At 39.1% G+C, this 19,900-nt stretch overlaps 1 protein-coding gene across 14 annotated transcripts in view; it reads left to right on the top strand.

Moving 5' to 3' along the window:
• The window catches only part of LOC141900900 (multiple PDZ domain protein-like), a 157,633-nt gene that overhangs the window by 60,308 nt on the left and 77,425 nt on the right, over positions 1-19,900 (top strand). For all 14 annotated transcript variants that reach the window (XR_012618788.1, XR_012618789.1, XM_074787966.1 and 11 more), the window contains 3 exons: positions 10,590-10,724; positions 11,376-11,690; positions 17,155-17,269. Coding sequence is in view for 12 of the 14 variants with exons in the window: in XM_074787966.1 (XP_074644067.1) it covers positions 10,590-10,724; positions 11,376-11,690; positions 17,155-17,269 (565 nt within the window). In the remaining 2 variants the exon portion in view is untranslated. The remainder of the gene's footprint in view (positions 1-10,589; positions 10,725-11,375; positions 11,691-17,154; positions 17,270-19,900) is intronic.

Below are 19,900 nucleotides of genomic sequence, written 5' to 3'. Positions count from 1 at the left end.
TTTAAACAATCTTCCAACCAGCCTGAACCAGCATGCGACTGATCGGAGTTAACTTCGTTGGCTGCCTGATTTAATACATTGAGATTTTTGAAATAGCTATACCATACTTAGGTTGAAGATCATTTTGTCAATTTTTTATCGTTTTCCACCTGTAATAGCTTCTTGATATCATCACCAGGCCATTTATTATTGAGCAAAATGATACATTTTTTCCCACTTCAGGATGTAACTCATCAAAATCCAGCGTAACAGCATCCTCAGCATTAACAGCTGCTTTTACTATACATTTAGCTCAATCTACAATTTCATTCGCTTCCTCGCAGCGAATTTCCTGTTGATTTTCCTTCTGCCGTGGTTTAATTTTGATTTTGGATGCCTCATCACGCGCCTACTGTTTAACGCATTAAGACACACGCACAATTAAACATCGTGTTTTCTTACCTACAACATCCGTCCCATCTTGCACGACATCACTTTTCCGCGTGACCGAGCTGAGCGGCGTAAATGCATTATTCCCCACGTGATCTGCCTAATTCAGTGTGCGCTGCAACTACAGGTCAATGAAGAAATACATTAGCGAAAAGATCCTCATTTCGGCCAACAATCTCAATCTGCATTGAATTGGATAGGATCTTCATCAATATGCGTCGTCTGTAATGGAAATGTTTTTTCTATCAGATTGCCACACTGAAAAAGAAAAACTAGATGTGGGGAAAATTGCTTATAATCAGCACAATCAGATACGACCACCAATTGATAGCTGATCGAGAACATTTCATGAATACCAAAAAACTGTTTTCATTGGTCAGAAATTATCTTATCTTTTGGTTTATGTATTTGCCTTTTTTCTCTTTTTAGCCTTTTCAGCATACGGCTCAGTATAGCTGGAATAAAGTTTCTTAATTCAAAGATAGCTGACTGGTTGCCATCTTTGCTTCCCAAATCAGCCCTATCGGATTTCCTAATTCCCTAGCAAACATTTTCAACATGCCGGTATCAGTTCATTGATTGATCTGATAAAACAAAAGATGAAATACTCGTGAGATCTCAATTCTGGCCTATCCAAAAATCAGCTAAAGAACAGCACCTTTCCTATCCCACAAATTGCGCTGAAATCCGATGTCATAGCTGTCTTAGAACATAATCTTTCACTGAATTTTTTTCTTGATTAAACCTCGCTTTTCTAGATTTTATGAGCCCCATAACAGCCGCCATAGCCAGTAAATCGCGTCATGATTTCTATGTTGAATATGACCGTAAAACATATTTCACGTTAGCTATTTGACACATTGCATTGCAAATTAGAATTGCGTTTGCCTATGATGATAAAGTTCTACATGGTGCACGCCATCGTGCCTCATTGTCAAAGGCCTGCGAGGAAACAATGATTCGCGAAAGTTAACGTCAGGGTTACGGGGCGACAAACATGATGTTCTTGAGAATGGTGACAAATTGATACCGGCACAGTACTAATCATCTTATTATTTCGCGCACATGGGGACCGGTTCTGTGATCAGCGCAATTGTCAATTATCGACGTGTTTGGTCATTCTTCAGATCTTACGACTCATAAATAAAGATGGCAAGGAGTTTGTTTCACAGCGGGTGATAATGACAACAATGTCGACTCTTGTTGTGACTGTAGGAAGGTTTGGTGCATTATTGGCTAGTACATCGTTTTACGTTTTATCTTTCAAATAAAGGCTTTACATTTCAGTATTCCGTGCTGGATATGCCATGGATTTTCAGCTGATTACATTTTGCTTTTTATGCATTTTTTCAATTCCACAGATCATGTGTTCAAATAGTAATAGAGAGTAAAACAAATCCACCTGCAAAGTTAAAGTTAATACTGATTTTGATGATTGGTTCTTGAAATAAATACACAGTTTTGCATGATATATAGCAACTTTGGCTGAGATTTTTTGTTTTTTATGCGCAAGCATGGTAAGGCCCAAGGCACATGACGTAGGGGAAAACGGAAATGTTGTTCCTGAAACCATGATTCTCGTAAATGCACAGAAACATGTTTCTGTCTCCAGTTTCTGTGTTTCCCTGCATAGTCAAGACTATGCATGAGGGAATGGTTCTTAGGACCATTGACCAATGAACTACTGGGCTTAAGCTGAGGGGTACCTAGGAGATCAGGAGATCACTGCAATAGTTTTTTCAAATCGACAAATTGATGATAATAATTGAATACATGGAATACTACGCTGATTTTTATGGATCGACATTGCGCTGTCCGAGAAATGTATAATTCATGAGTCGATTTGCTTGTATCAACAGCTATGGTATCAACAATCAAAGAAAAACTGCTTTAATATTTATGGACAATTTCATGTTAGTGATCGCATGGCAGGCGGGTATGAAATTAGATGGATTAGTCCACTGCACGCCGTGTGTTCTCCGCCTGTTTGAAAAGCGAACGAGAAAAAATCTGGATTGTCCCCGATTCCAATTTGTGAAGAACTAATTAATGAAATTACTCTTCTTTGCTGTAGCTCGATCCTTCAAAACTTTGATCAATTTCAGTCCGTCAGAAGCGGCGCCTAGGGCTTGAAGATTCGCGAGAACCGTTCACGGCTTTGCGGAGAAAATTGTAAATTAACGATAACAGAATTGTTTTTGGCAACCAATGACGATTGCTGCTGAATTTTATTGCTTTGATCAGTCATGTGTGCTTATTAAAATAGTGACTACCATAAACCTATCTGACAAGTCGATCATTGCAAATATTTTTCTCAAGAAATCCTGAGATGCTGAGATTGATGTCTATCTGTAGCTACTGTAGTTGGTTGTGGGTGGCCTTCGTGATATCTGTGCTCTTGATATTTTTTTGTTCCAGTGAGATCGTGAATTGTGATCGAAATGTTCATCGCACCTATGTCAGAAATGTATGGAATCTATGGTTTTTTTCAAAAAAAGATTCTAAACCATTCTCTCTCATTTTATTTGTGTGCAACTTTTTTGCAAACTCTATTAGAGTCTCAAAATTTCCCTTTTTTTTCTGCCTGTGATATATGGTGTGGTGAGTTAATCCCATATTTCGATGAACGCACCATCATTTTGCATTCAGAGCAGTTGAATATATATTGAATTAGAGGTGACCAAATTTGCCTTTTTCATGATGATGGTGACGATGATGATATGATGATGATGATATGTCTATGGCAAGATCACTTTTCAATGAAATGATGAAATGAAACAATGTGTTAGCAAAGCGCCTCATTTCTACATCTTCGGCACTTTCAATTTCTTCGTCATCGTTGTTAATCAAAACATATTGGTTGGTATTCCGGTGTTCTGATACTAGTGCAGAAAATGTTCATACCCTCGCAGTGCGCGATGTCCATGCATGTAGTTTGCCATTAATCTTTTCCCTTTTGCGCATATCTTTAAATTTCAGCAAGGTTTGATGCGTCGAGACTGCAGCGCAGTTGGCGGATGCATGGTGATGTTTATTTAATTCACTCGGTTCTGCTGCGGGAATCGGGTGCGTTGACGCTGTTACAAAAATGACCCCGTGCTCTGAATTCTAATTCATAAGATGTATTAGATCATGCGAACCAATTATCACCTCAATAACTCAAAAGTTACGACTTCTACTAAGTCGATATAATTAAATATTCACCAGCACATTTCATTTATCAGTCAGCACGGCGAATGATGATTATATTTCGAGAGTCGTAATCTTTCGAATCGGTATTCGAATACTGATATGTTTGTCGTGGCCCCTGGGGCGGAAATTTATGGCGTTTATGCTCTTTGAAGTTTGTCGTCCGGAAATTCGAGAGTTTTGCGTTCGGCAGCGTTTGGTATTTCATGGTCGGCGTGGTATCGTAGATTCGATTTCAACGTTTATTCAATCGCTGCTGGCTAATCTAGGTGCTAAATTTCAATAACGTTGTCTTCTTGAGTCGAACTTTTTCAACCATCGCCACGAAATATTTTACAATCGGTCAATAGTCGTGTATTCTGCTGATTAGGAAGGTCGCACTAACAACATCCATCCTACGATCTCTCATGGATATTTTTGATAAAAGGAATTGTTGGTTATGTTTCCTGTCGGCAGAAATTTATTGCTTGAAAGCTTTCGCAACCTCGCCAAAATGCTACTTGGGCGACGCTACTTGCATTATCGAACCCGGCCTCGTGTAGGTATCGCGTTGGATCTAAATCCCATTTGCTCGGAAACTAATGACTGCTATTTCGTCGTGGCCTTATCTCGCCGATTCACACCGCGTGTTTGGAAAAAAAACGTGACTTCAGAAGTCGACGCTGTTTAAATTTCAATCAAACATGCCTTTACAGCAATTAGCGTTTGACGGCATTTCTGCTTCGGTAGATATTGCTCAAATTCTAGTTCTAGTTCCGTGGGTTGTACGAATCTAACGCGATTTTCACGAGAAAATTTTGTTGGAAAGAATGAAAATAATTCTATTTTCGTATTCGGATAATGTCCCTGTGTCTCTTTATCACTTCCAGTTGAAGAGATTTATTCTCGTAGCTATCTATAGCATCGTAATGTAACTCATCGCACTTCTTTCTTCTGCTTACATCTAAAACTAGTTCATTTGCACATTCCATCACAGCTTAGTCAGTACCTTCATCATAAACTGCAGGTGGACTGGGAGAGAGGGAATAAGTAAAATTGGATCTCTTTAAAGCCCAGCGCAGATGCGCGAATTTTTGTGCGATTTTAGCCTGATTGAAATCGCAGTGACTGGTGCTCGTCTGTCTGTGGGTTCATGCAACTGCAACTGATGGTGTTGGTCACAAATGACTAGTCGCACAATATCAAGATGTTTGTGAGATGGAAAATTGTCGTAGTGAAATCTCTCATCAATTGCTCCCTGTGCAGCAACTAGCAACGTAAAGCGACGGAAAATAATTTTTTGACCAATGATTGCGCTTTCATGGATCATGTGTTCTTTCATTGTGCTCTAGTTCAGGCATGTTACTGTCTCTCTTAAAATCTTTCAGCAGTGCCAACCTTAGTCTGACGTGTTTGATTATGAGATATGTTTTTTTTTCATACCAACACCCTTAACCCGCTAAGCGCCACACAGGGCACTATAAGCAGGTTCGATGTTTCTTTTTCCCAATGGGGGAGAGACCAGAGAAGAATCTTCGACCAAGAAACTCTGTCATCACCAGGGTTTGAACTCATTTTTTTTATGTTCATTATTTTCTCATTCAAAATGTTTCTGATCTTAAGTGGATTTGTATTGTATTCAAGCTTCATTTCGATGTCCTTCGCCATCAATCGAAAAATCGCTTGCTAGTTGCAGCATGTACACGTCCGTATGTAATCACAAGTTTCTTCTGGTCTATAAAATCGCCCTTATAGTTGCTGTTAGCGGAAATCATCACTCACCCAACAACGCTGTACTTAAGTAGCCTCAACATTTCTCATCGAGAAAACTGAAACACCAAACTCTATTTTTAACATTTTTGCCGGTATTTACTTGTGAAAAGTTGAAGATGAATTACATGTTCTGGCATTAATGTGATTTCTTTCTCTATCATACACACCACCCACAGCAGACGCATACATGATTGTGAAGACTTCTGTGAAAACGAAGATTGCGCTCCAAGTGAAAATCTTGTTCGCGAGATAAATACGGCAGCGCTTTTTATTTCCGACTCGAACGTCTTCTTTAATGCGTTAACATTCATCGATTTCGCCGATCGACGACACAGACCTATAATCGGCTTAGAGAATCATCCCATTTTCATATACTCGCTATCCTAATATGTGAATTACCATTTGAGAAAGTGCAGTTGGTGAAACTGGAGAAACTTTTTCGCGTCTCCGACTGAGGTTTTCAAACTTTTGATCAGATTTCTTCGTAGTTTTGACTTAATGCTTTCTATCCCGTTAGAACTTCTTCAGGTTTTTATGCGAACTTGCAAAACCGGTTACTAGCCTCTGCCCATACCAGCTGCCATATATAGCAAACCTACGATAAGTCTACAACAGGTGCTGCTATTTTTATACACTACATACTTGATCAATTTTTCATATTTGAATCACAAGACTTCCGATGTTAGGTTTCAATTCCACTATGTCACTACCGTATCGATTAGTCGTGCGATCACTTTCCCGACATGAAAATTGACAACTTTATTAAAACGTAATCTTTCTAATTAATAATTAATCAAAATTCTCCATTGAAATCGGTGAGCTGAAATTGAAATGCGTGCTCAGCATGGCTCAACGCAGATTACCGATTTTCATATTTCATTTCGGCGTTGTCGTGCGAACGAGGATATGGAGATATTCGGGAAAATCCGATTGCATTAAATCCGTACAGAGGAACGGAATAATTATTGACTTCTACCAATTGATCCGTTTTTCAAAGAAAGAACTACTGCCCACATGTGCGTGTAAATTAACCCTTTCCAAGTGATTGCCTATTTCTACTGACTCCTTCCTGATCTATCTTGGTTTATTTTCCTAAATATCAAAGGTCTTTCGCTGAATCTTTGATCTGGTCGGAATTAAACAAAACGAGAGCTGCGCTGTTTGCTCGGCACGGAATTTTCTACGGCGCAGCATCAAAGTCAATCAGTAATGAATGGCTTTTCAATTTGTGCTCCTCACGAAAATACAGTGAAATTCATGGTAATTTACGTCACGACTTATCGCCGAATCTGTACCAAACATTACAGAAACTACGGAACCGGAAAACTAGTTTTTCATGAATTGTATGCAGTTATTGGATACGTTTGAGTGTTTACTATGGTAATTTTGTTGCGGTGCGGTTTCCACTTATTAAACATCGAATTTTTGCGGAGACTCACTCGTCGTGGTGTGGCCGTAGGTCTGTTGACAAACCCAAACATCGGGCTAGGGGGTTACGTCGCGAGATGATATATCGCACAGACTTCACTGCCAGTATCCGATACCTGTGGGCCGGGAGATGAATCGTAGTTACAGGTGCACGTGACATCGTTCTGATGGATCTAAGTGAATTCGCCGTCTGTCAGTTCATGCTCATTTCAGCGGAGTATCTAGCTTTGCGTAAACAACGACGACGATTAAGTCTAGGAAACAATCATCAATGGCATAACAATCATTTTAAGACGGGTATCAAGGCGGGTATGATGCGGAATGTGAGTATTGAATTTTTACTGTTTACATGGAAGTGGTCGTGCCTGGTCGGACGTACCGATGTTTTCTTCTTGTCAATCGAATTTCGAAGTAGACGTATTTGACAGGTTTTACCCGGCGGTTGATTAACATTAATATGATTGCTGTCACAATCGCGGCGAGCTCGTGGTTCTTCTTTGGAGTAATCATCTTCATTAAGATGATTACTCCAAGCGTTTTCCCTGGAACAGCCATAATCTGTTCATATTTTCCGTGCCAAACAATTTGTGATGTAATATCATCGATTATTTCCGGGTGCAATTGCTCTCTCACCTAATAGCTTTTTTGCTCGTCGAAGTTAAAGTTGCTGCCTTCATTTGGTATGGAAATAGTCAGATCAGAATGTTTGACGGGTCGGTGCTGTTGGAATTTGGCTAACACACTGCCGATTCTCATTATGATAATCCTTGAACCGCGGTCGGTCCTCGGTCGGTCCTCGGTCATTGCTTATCTCCTTGCAATTAGCGAACACTCTTTCATTGTGATCGAAGAGAGTTGCCACAACCTGAAATGCAGTTGTACTAAAGTGTCCCTTCATAAGAGCGTTTATCAACATGCAAGGCATCCTAATGAAAAAGAAGACATTTCTCCTCCACTTGAAACTTGTATTGGTGAGACCAAGCTGTATGACAATTTTTAACCCATGTTAATGGGGTCTGATGTCTTACGCCCATTTTGGACATGGAACCTGGCCAGATATGTGGCAGAATCATCATGAAACCAACGCACATTATGTCACAACTTAGGTATTAACTTGGCGGTATTAGAAATTCAAGATTTCATCTGAAATAATTAAGGTTTGGTTACAAATGCAGCTCTCTTTTGAGTTCTTCATTAATTGTGTAAAATGACACTATGGGAAAGGTGATGTATCAATTGTGAGTCAGTATTGACATGAGAATTGAGAACTCTCTGTAACTATGGAATAGTGAATCTGACTTATTAATCCAATCTCGAACTAAGTATGATCAAATTATAAGTAAGACTGTTGTGTTCCGGAGGAGGGGGATTTGGAGATATAAACTTTCCAGAAAATGTTCAATCCGCCAATCTGCCTAGTGTACCATTAGTATGGCGCGTAACTTGACAGGGCTGTTTGTATAATAAATGTTTACCTACCTCGCGGCTGACTTCACCGGGGAATCTTAGCAAATACGATGTCTTCTCCGCCGGAGAAATTACGCCTTGTAAAGACCAAATCAAGCAACCAGTAACTCACTAATTAGGAAAATGTAAATGTAACCACGATGCCTGGGTATATGTCTATGTGTATATATGTATGTACATTTGGTTAATTTTCAAGGCCAATGATTAGTTCTTCAATCACGTATGAATAGACCGAATTATGATACGCGGTGATGATTTCGTTATCTGACAGCAATATTCATATTTCATTGAAAGAATCATGCGGTGTGATGACACGTCATAATCAAATGTCATAGACGCTAATTTAGCTCATAAATCGAATATCAAACGTTGATATGATGTTGTTACATGCACTAATGGATAGATAGTACCAGGTAGCCAGTTTTTTTCTCTAGTTTATTGTCAACTTCTTGCGAAATGTCAACTATAACTAAGCCTTTCTTGATATTGCCGAAGAATTTTCATTTAGGTCAATAGATATATAATTCTAAGATGAACTAGTGTCCCATTCAAATGATATTTTTACCCAGATTTCAGGTGTTCACTCAAAATAAGAAATTGTGAGCCAGGCCTCACAAACTCAAAGCAACACCTTTGATCCGGACAAACGGGCATCGTAGATCAGATTTGACATGCCCCAGGTCCAACGTTATTGACCGCAGTGGCCTAATCATTGGCTGTCGAATCCGATTTACTTTATCGAATAGAGCATAAAAAAGAACTGTCGGATTGGTTTCTGGCTTGGTAACAACAACAAATCCTCATTTTCTCAGTGTCAGTGTGAAGTGGGCTTTGAAACATAATTTAGGCCATCTTCTTTAAAAGTTGGATTAAGGATCCGCCGATGAAATTTTCCAATTTCTATTATTTTTAAGCATTGATACGAAAATAGATATAAACATTCATAAATTTTTCCACTGCCATATCATCTCGCTGTAGACAATAATGTTCTAATGGATATATTTGTCAGGTTCATTCAGTAAATAGGGTGACTTGGAAAAATGGCAGCGTCAGTTACGTATGTAGGCAATAAATAAACAATATTTGGGTACCCAAAACAACCACCAAAATAGGGCAAGTTTTAATCTTTATTTTGAATCCCATTCCCCGATCCCTCTCAATTAGCAATGAATTCAACGTTTTAAGGAAAAAATAATAATTTTCCCCTCCTCAATTATTTCAAGTCCATCAAATCCATTATCCAACTTACAATGAAAAAACAGCCTTACTGCTCACCAAATTGTGTGCAGTTGATAAGACACATCAGGGGAGAATGTTTGAGATTTGTGATTGATCATTTTACCGCGGAAACTTGCACAATTTTTGCCTATTGCTTTAGTGAGGTTTTTATTCCCGCGCGATTTTTCTTTGTTAACGAATTATCCTTTTTTGATTGAATTATCTGCCATTCTACTGGGAAATCAGCGTACATACATAACACTCGCACAAACACACAAAGCACACACGTGCGCTCATGATTTTTCCACCAGTCTCGGCCATCGATCGGCAGTTACGTATATTCATACGTTGATTAATCTAATCTGCGGAATATTGTTTGCGCAGCAACTTCAGTTTCTCTCGCCGGGGTGTTTCATCGAATTTTCTGAATTTTTGCCAAAAGAGCATGCCTAATAAACCTGTCAACAGTGATGTGAAATATTGCTTGGGTTGTCTCGCGTTCTCTCTGTCTCTCTCTCTCTCTATGCTTGAACATATTATCCATGTATAGATTTACATGAATTGGCTGCACTATTATCCACTATTGAAAAGCAGATGACTTGCTATCCCCTACAGTGTTGTCCGAACATTGTATGAAGACTTTTTTCGTGGCTGAAAATTACCATCAATTCCCCATTCTCTGCATCTTTCATTGTATATGTATGAATAGAGTGTATATTTACCAGTAATTTATTCTCTTACCTGGTGGCACTTTGGCATTGAAAAGTTGAAAAGTTATACCGATAAGAACGTTATGAAGTATCCCTGGACCCAGTCGTGAAATTAGATCACTTGGAGTCCACTGTGGAACTGGCTCCTGTTTGGGGAAATCCCTGACCTGTGGCAATAATTTGCTGAATGACATTATTTTTTCTTCTGAGAATACCATGCTTTTGAAGAAATTGAAGTAAATTCGCCGCAGCAATATATCAGAACCAGTCAAAAATCATCTGCAATTGGCAATAAAAAATTGCTCTCTTTACCTGATTAAGATTTTTATATGCTAATCTAGTCAATAGTAATTGGTAGTTATCTCTAACCCATATTTTTACGGTTGTGTATTTTAGTTGAACACAGAATGGACACAGTTAGAAGTTATTGACTTGCAAAACGATGGCTCTGGTCTCGGTTTTGGAATCATTGGAGGCAAAAGCACTGGCGTTGTTGTCAAAACAATCCTGCCAGGAGGTGTTGCAGATCGTGTAAGTAAAATAGTTAATCGCTGTAGATTCCCTGTCTATTGAAATGCTTTTATATCTTGGGTCATATCTTGTAACACTTAAATCAACTTTTTTCCTCTCACATAGATGATTAACTGCATTTTATTGATCATCAAAACAGTACAATATTCCTACATTGAAGCATGATTGAAGCCTATGGTTGAAGCCGTTGGAATAGACTTTAAAAAACGGGCCCTGCTGTTGGATAGGCTAAGCTTTATAAGCAGTTATGTAGAAAGGGGCGTGCTAATCTGGTGTAGAATAATTAAAAAGAGACGGATAGTACTTTATAGGTTAACTTGTTTATTTGAAGTACTAGCTTTCATTCCTAATATATAGTAGCTTTGCCTAATGAAGCTACTATACATAAATAGCCTATTTCAAATAAACAAGTATGCTTTGATTTAGGCTGATGATGTATAGTAGCTTCATCGGGTTAAGCTACTCTATATCAGTAGCAAAAGCTCGTACTTCAAATAAACAAGTTTACCTAAAAAGAACTATCTGTCTTGTTTTATTTGATAACCAGTCTAATACCATTCCACAAGCTGTCTAACAACTCGAGACCTGTTTTATATTTAGAATTTTCAGACAGTTAACTTATGAATCAAAGAAAATCTTTTCGATTTATAGGACGGTCGACTGCACAGTGGAGATCACCTGCTGCAGATCGGTGACATTAATGTACGAGGAATGGGATCCGAACAGGTAGCGTCGGTGTTGCGCCAGTCGGGCAGTCACGTTCGTTTGGTCGTCGCCCGTTCTATCAGTGATCCTCCGGCCGTCCAGAACCCGATCGCACCCATCATACCCACTCAGACACTCGACGAACACCTGCAGCATTTGTTCATGTCGGACAGTATCGAACATTTAGAATACGGGTATGATCAAACTCAACTCGATGACGCCGTTCAGCTAGGATTCGTCGAGGAGGCCGAAGTTTATGCAGTAAGTAATTACGGTTTGGCAACACTTTTGATGGAAGTTTTCATTTTCAACTAGATTTTGAAACGCTGCAAGTTTTTATATTTTGGCAAATAACACTACATGAAATTATATTTATTGTTATCATTAGTAGTATATTATTATTATTGATATATTGATTTTGAACCAATTTGAGCTATGTATGTCTATAGCCGCGATCACACGAGCATTTTTGGCCCGTGCCAAATTTGGTCGACCAAAAAACGTCGGACCAGGCCCGAGCCAAATTTTAGCATTAGACAAATGATTGCTTTTGAACGGCAAATGACACCGGAAATGATCCACTTCACTTTGTTTGAGCATTGTTTAGTATCGAGTGAATGGTTTGCATGTGAACGCGCTCTCTAATTAGGCACGGGCCAAATTTGGCCCGAGTCTGAACCGTGCCAATTTGGCCCGGGCCAAATCGTGTTGGTGTGATCGTGGCTTGTCGATCTGATTGGCCCGTGTATTAAGGTATTGCAGCAAACTAAGGAATGAGAAAAATGAAGATTTGAATTATTATGATCACAGTATTTTGTTGGCGCGTATGTTTTTTAAAAGCTAGCTCCAAAACACATGATATATACATAAAAGATAATTCCAAAAATAATTCAAACTTTTGAAGAGTTTGATATAGAATTGTTTGAATTTGTCTAAAGAATTGAAGATTGTAGACAATCAACAAAGGCATATCTGACTTCAATTCAATTTTTCTGGGCTTGTTTTTCACATATATATGTATGTAAAATCTGATGATTTGTGCAATTATTCAGCAATCTGCTTATGAAGCATGTCCGTGTGTTTGTCTGATTATGTTAAGCTGGGTAGAGTAGTGAGCAAATACTAAATGATTTTGCTAAATCCCGCTAAATTGACCCTATTGATCTTCAACTGCATCCAATCAGCCGGGGCGCTTTATCTCTATTCTGATTCTAGCTTCTGAGGCGAGATTCTTATCCGCTAGTTCATCAAGACACCGACCCTTTTTCTAACAGCGCTGAATGGCCGCCACCCAGCTGCTCGAATATCGATGATCAGTGGCAGTGGGCGGGTGCGGTTTTACCGCTGATTCGTGTTGAACATGCGCGAGACCAATGTCTCGAGACAGTCGTCGAGTCGGATGAAGAAGTAGACAGAGAGGTCGAACGGGTTACGAAATCAGGCGCGATGACGCGTGGGGAAACTAATCCCTGGGCAGATGTCGAAGACTGCTCGTTCCCACAGGTCGTCGAAAATGATCCTTGGTCCCCGGTTACGGTTATCACCGTCGTGAAAATGGAGTCAGGACCGTCCGAAAGTGAAGCCGTTTCCCCATTAGTGTTCGACATGGAGAGACTACCAGTGGCTTGGGACGAATATGACTTTGGCCGACCGGCTAGTAGTGTTGACTCAACTTCGGTTCGCAGCATTTGCGCCACTTCCGACGACGAAGAACGAAACCATTTATTGCAGCAGATATTATTGGACGAGGAGGTAACATTTGGTGCCAGTTGGCTGCGGAATTTTGCTTCCTGATTTTTTCCACCTGGGTGCTGGTTTGCATTGGCTTTTTATTCGTCGGTTCTGTAGCAGTGACTTATTTCCCTCTCTCCCTCCCTCTCTTTCTCTCTCTGTTTGTTGTTGTCTGCTTGTCTCTTTGATTTTCTTTGATGTATTCCTAGCTGAATCACCAGTAAAGTCTTGACGACAGCGCTGCCGCTTCTTGGTAAAGGTGAATTAGTCACATCGGGCTAGAAAGTGTAGAACTTTTCGATCTCCATTTTGTCCTACTTTCCTCCATATCCAAAGATCGAACATACAGTGCTAATGTATGTACATTTATTGCTTCGTGTTTCTCCCAGACCTCATTTGCTTGCAAGATTCATTAAATGGCACTTTGAGTCGAGTCGTAGAGCTTTGTAATAACACCTTAATTCCCTTAATACCTAACCCCTACAACACAGAACACAACTACTGATAGATTTATGGGACCCGTCATCAAACAAACTACCTTCGATAGCTGGGTATTTGTTGTACAACAGCACGACTACAAAATGGATATTTCATTTCAGAATTGCCTCGCTAGGTAATGAGTAGGAAAAAAAACGATTTCCGTTTTAACTGGCGTATTTACATGAGTTAAGAACCACGTGCGTCTTTCTCCTTATAAGACACTATTAGCGACGTTCACGCGTTTGTCAGTTAGTGTAAAATTGGACAGTTTTACCGTGGGAAATTGTTACCTTTTAGGGAAACCAAGCAATTTCCGGCTTCTAAAGGTAGACTATTACAACATATTTGCAAACGCAACTACTGTGATCAGATTGATGTATCAGCAGTGAAAGGCTGTGAGTCGTTCTTTATTATGCGAAAAATGATTTTTCAATGCGAATTATAGAGTCATCCAACGCAGGCAGGTAATGTGCGCTGATTGGCAGACGGATTTCAGGAAACTGATGAAATTCGTTGATTCAACACAAACAAGTGTTCAATATTTCATCATGTGACATCAGATGTCCATGAATTTCGAGCACTAATCGTACGATCGGTCGGAATTAACAAGAAACTTCCATCAGCGAGCCCGACAGCCATTTTAACCGGTCGTTTGACTTCCATGAATTATTCGCTGATTTACTGATTTTGCCGTCGGTGAATGTTAAATCATTGACTCCATAATCAGTCCATCAAGGATGTGCAATATCCAACGTTTTATCAACCTAAAAGTGAGTTCATTGAGCAGAGGAGCGGCATAGTTAGTGGGCGGTTATTATAGAATGTTCAGCTATCAGGTCTCAGCAATCTAGGGTCCCTGGTCATGGCGGAGATTCCTCTCTAGCTTCCCAACTTGTAAAAGAACTATGTATCACACCTGCTAATGATGCCCTAATAAAACCTGTTTCATTCCAGGCAGATGTGGATTTGTAGGGAAACAAATCAAATCAAATCAAATCAATCAATCAAATAAATAAGAGGGACAATTCCCTTAAGATCAATATATCTTTGAGCATTGGGTGGTCAGTGTGTTCAGAGAAATAGCCCACAAAGTCCATGAAGCATCTGTCAGCTGAGTGGTGTAGTTGGATGGAGAAAAACATTATCAACACCAGGCATTGGTGTACGGGGGGGGGGGGGGGGGGGGGGAAATGTCCCGAAGATGTGGTTCAACGTGGATCAAGGCATAGAAAATCAAAGTAGCTTTACAGTCATGTCCAGCTGCTGGTGATCCAGATAATCTGACAACTGAGAGAGGCTTCGATTGTATATAACCTGGTAATCTGCTTGCTGTCAGGTGCATCGGTTTGAAGAGAGTTTCCCTGGTGTCCTCTGCTGTAGTGTTTATTAAGTACCACTTCAATACATGGCTGTAATACTGTGTAGCAAAAACAGTTATGTTGTCATCTGCAGGTTTGGTACTTCTCCGTTATGTAAATCAACAGCAACATTGAATAATGAAACCCTCTGTAACATATTTAAGTGAGTATTAAGGAACCATTAGTGCTAGCTGCGTCTTAGCACTCTACCCGGACTGCAGTGATAGGACACTGGGTTTCAATCTAAGCACTGAGTAGCTGGTTCAGCTCAGGTCATAAAACCAACAAATCTAAGTGTTTTGCTTTCAGATGCTTTTGGAATTTTAGAAGCTGAAATGAATGTTGTGTGTCTTAGAACACTGATAAGCAGTACTAAGATTTAGTGCACAACATGTGCTGATTGACCACAGACCTTAGCATTTGCTGGATGATGTACGAACTTTTAAATTGAAAAACCATGTAACTAGTGGACTTTTTATGAATTCTTCCAGCAACTGAGTCATCCTGCAGTAACTCCTAAGACCTTCATTAATGAAAGCTGAACATTTCCTCCTCAGATATATACATGTCATCGAGTAGCTGCTTTTGGAGGCGCTCGTGTCATTTTTCTAACAAATCGCTACCATCTGTATTCGGGACATGTCTAATGAACTGTCGAAGCCCAATTAGTGGTAGAGGATTGTAGACTCACTGTATCAGACACTAATCTCATACACAAGAAATCAGTGATGACTTTGATGAATATTCCGGTAACAGGGTCAGATACTCAGTAATATCACTGCTGCAGCCAGAACTCTAATTAGGATCGACCTGTGAATGATGTCATTTCCAAAAAATAGCTTGTAGTTAATGACATGTCTGCAGATATTTTCAAAGAATTTTTTAAACACTTAAAAACGAGAAAATCTATTCGTGGTTATATCAGTCTTCTAGACTGTCAAAGTTGAATTTGGCTACACAGGCTTTGACCTGACATAGATATTGGACTCCCGGTGTATTACTGAATGAACATATAAACTCTATTCTACCTTGACTCTATACACAGGATCCACTTCATCAGTTTATCAATTTCATCCTGTAATTTTCAAAAACCAAAATTAGTTTATTTTCTTATCACCCCTGCAAGAGGTGGCTATAATGACCGTTGTTTCTTTAGTGGGAATAATGAGATAGGTAATAGCATAGAATTGCTTTTTCTTGGTATAAGATTTTGATTCAGTTTCATGTAATAATCGCATACATTAAACGAACCTATCTATTATTATATTCTGCCGGTATTCCTTATTTCCTAACATATACGGACGGATATTGGACATGTTATGCAACTCTATTTGAAATAACTATCGGGTGTATGGCAATACATTTTAATTCAACTGAATCTGCTTTTATTTTTTATTTGATGCATTTTTTCATTACAACCTGAAGTTTTAATAATCCTAACCCCCCCCCCCCATTTGTTGCATTGAGCCAAATGTGCCCTGATAATTGCTTCAACCCTCATCCTGCAAACCATGAGGATAAATGTCCATCTAAGATAAGTGTCTTTTGGAAATCTTTGAATTTGGCGTGTAATTTTGATTTGGTCATGATGGTTAATGCACCTGGCATTTCCAGCAAAAGGATATTACTGATAAATAATGCACGGGGCTCAGCTGTAATCAGTGGACAAGTTTCTTATTCACGTGGTGATCATACACACTGGAGCCAACTTACGAATATTACGCCAAATAAAATTTACTCTGCACGCGAATGAAGAACTCCGTGGACTAACAAGTTAAACATTCATGCCACACGGTTCATAAAGTGGAATACCATTAATATGAAAGTTTATGTGAGCTAATCATACTTTATTGTAGCCTACAAAACCACAAAGTCTTGTCATTTGAAATTTTCTGTTATCTGAGAAAATAATGGTCAAAAATTGCATAAGGCAGTTCAATATTTGGTCTTTTGATCCATTTATCCAAGCCTTACTAAGTTACTGTACCCAGTTCCACAAGTTTACAAATTCCAAAAAGTTACTAAGCCTGCTGGAATTTGTTCAACCTTTTTCTACCAATTTTGCCCTAAACTCAAAATGTCTTATGTTGATGTAGTTTGAAATATTGATATGATTTTTATATTAAGCGCTTATTTTGTTTTCTGTTCTTTTATAGCCTCCGCCCGACCACTTCAACGACTCAGAAACTGAACTATTCGATGTTGATTTGTTGAAAGACAATCAAGGCCTTGGCATCACGATTGCTGGCTACGTCGGCGAAAATCCTGCAGGTAATTATCTACTCTCTTCCAGACGGTCACCCTGAGTTGCTTGGTATTTTCATACATTTCCTCAGAGTTAGTTGCAGGGACCAGCATAAGCCTAGTGTACTAAGCATGAAATAAACGGGACAAAACATAAACTTTTTTTGATTCACGATGCTTTGGGACAAGAAACACAGTTACACTGTTTGAAATGTGTGCGATGTTAAGAGTAGCTAAACATAAAACACTGATACATGATAACCTATTTGTGACAAGTGCATCACGTGACTGATCAGTAGTATCACTGCCATTTTGATATCTCGTGATCATTAGTAGCACTGCTGGTTCTATCCATATGTTTCTTCTTTTTTACTTTTGTGTGATAGTAAGCGAACTCAATATCGAAACGCTTGTTGCGATGTTTTTCTAGCTCTGTGCAAGGCTTTTTAGACTCCTTCCTTGTAAGGTATGTGATACGTGAGGTCACTGTGCAGTGAATATGAAACCAGCAGAAATTCTGTTGTACCCTTGACAGTCGCGCGGTTATAATTATTGCCCATTCTTCTACCAGTCAAAGACAGAATAATTGATCCTACCGCTTGAAACGAACTGTATTACGAAACATTATGAAACAGGAGTGAGCGCGCTGCACATGTTAAGTAGTTGCGAGTATGTTGAGAGTGATTTTGTACATTTTCGCGAAGATCTTTCAACGATCAAAGAGAAACATAAAAATAAAAGTCAGTCAAGTTGTATCTGGCAGCTCTGACGATCAATTCCTTTTATAGTTTCAGCGTTGTCGCAACTGTCTCTTATATGAAATGTATTTCCGGCGCGTAGATTTGCGGTCGAGAACTATAAATTCGCAAAAAACAGTGAAACACTTTTCTTTTGAATGCGTAGAAAGCCGTAGACCGTTCGAATCGTTAATCCATAATCGTCTATAACATCAGAAAGACATCGGATAAATTGCAGATTGTAGAATATTTGTTTCGTGATTGAGTCTATTCTTTGATCGCTTGAAAGCGAAAGTAGTTTACGGTTTTGTCATCGACGCACGCACACGCGAGCGAGCGATATCGTAGCAACTCTTAGAGTAGACAGAACGTTTTTTTTTTCTAGAATCATGCAGATGTCATTTCGTGCGCTGTGTATTGATCATATGAATCAGACTAGAATGGTTCAGCCCTGATGACGCCCCAATCATTCTTCTTACTTTACAATCGACTAGTAGGGTATTTTAGTGAGCTACACCCCATCTCCCTTTACCTCCCCAGTGGTTACTTTGATTATGAGTTCAGAATTGGAACATTCGCTGCTTGTTTGCTGATGACAGCTTGTTCAAAACTCTTTGCAAATTGTTCATTCAAATGATCACTACCATTGGAAATGGTGATAGATTTTTTTTCTAACATTTCATTCTGCGAAATTGAACATAAATATTCAAATCTAGTTGAACACACCCAGCGGCTAAAACAGTTGCAAATTACGTATTCATTTACTAAACCACTGAAGTTTTCAGTTTGTGAAAAAATTTTGTTTTTTAGTTTTACATGGCTTATTAGAGCACACTAGGGACATAAGTTGCATTCACCTTTCATTCCTCGTCTGTCTGTAAATAGAATCTAGTTTCTTTGCAAAGTTTTTCAACACGCTTTGATGTTTAGTTGCATGGACTATAAAACAGATTTGTTTCATAGTCCATCCATGGTTTATGTATGTATCTGCAGCCCAGAGACGACCTGCGGCCCAAAAATTGGTCCAATCGTAATCAAGATAGCCTGTGTCAAGGTGGACTTGCAGCAATTTTTGTTTGGCAAAATCAGTACCTTTTTACATGAAGTCTGTTTATGTTTCCCTCTAGAGTAGGCTCAGAAACGAGATGGTCGTCTTGTGACCATTTTTCGTCTAAAAGTTCTCTTTTTACGTCTCGATTCTGCCTCTAGCTTCTTCATGGTTTGTAGCTATTATATAGTAAATGAATATGCCAGAAATCTTTTCCCTTGCTGTGGTGGAAACAGTAATAATGCATAAGTTGTGTCCTCTCATGATCTATCATACTGATATGATTCATCATTAGTAAAACATATCTATTTTGTAAATGCGTTCTGTCAAAAACAATATTTTTAATGGTTTCTCTCTGTTTTAATATTTGATTAGCCCTGTGGGGATGAAGTTCGTCAGACTGCGACGCCCTAGAAGCGTCTGCACTGCGCACTGAGATCGACAATTTTAGAGTTGTTTGTTGCAAATAGTCAGCAATTTCTGAGAAGTCGGGTGGAAGAAAAAATGCAAAATTTACCCATTACGGCAGGAAATGTTGAATTGTATGACACTTCACTGAAAAACTGACTATATTGAAAGATTGATTACTTGAGACAATGACAGGATCTGCCAATGTACCGAAAGCTACTTTTGCAAGTTCTGATTGTCTACTAAATTGCCGGTAATCATGATTTAGAAGACAGTAATACGCTGCGGGTGACAGCAGTTATTTGGCACTGGCACACAATGTTGTATGCAGCTAAATTTTATTGGCTATCATCTAAAAAAAATCCTCTTAAAAAATCCCGTGACACGCTATCATAGAGGCAGATTGATATAGAAAACTAAGTGCTGTGAATTTGGTCCGTGTGATTTAGCGATTTCATTACCAAA

The sequence above is a fragment of the Tubulanus polymorphus genome, chromosome 2 (genome assembly GCF_964204645.1).
Source record: "Tubulanus polymorphus chromosome 2, tnTubPoly1.2, whole genome shotgun sequence".
In the NCBI taxonomy this organism is placed as follows: Eukaryota; Metazoa; Nemertea; class Palaeonemertea; order Tubulaniformes; family Tubulanidae; genus Tubulanus; species Tubulanus polymorphus.
This window is presented reverse-complemented; position numbering and strand designations above follow the sequence as displayed.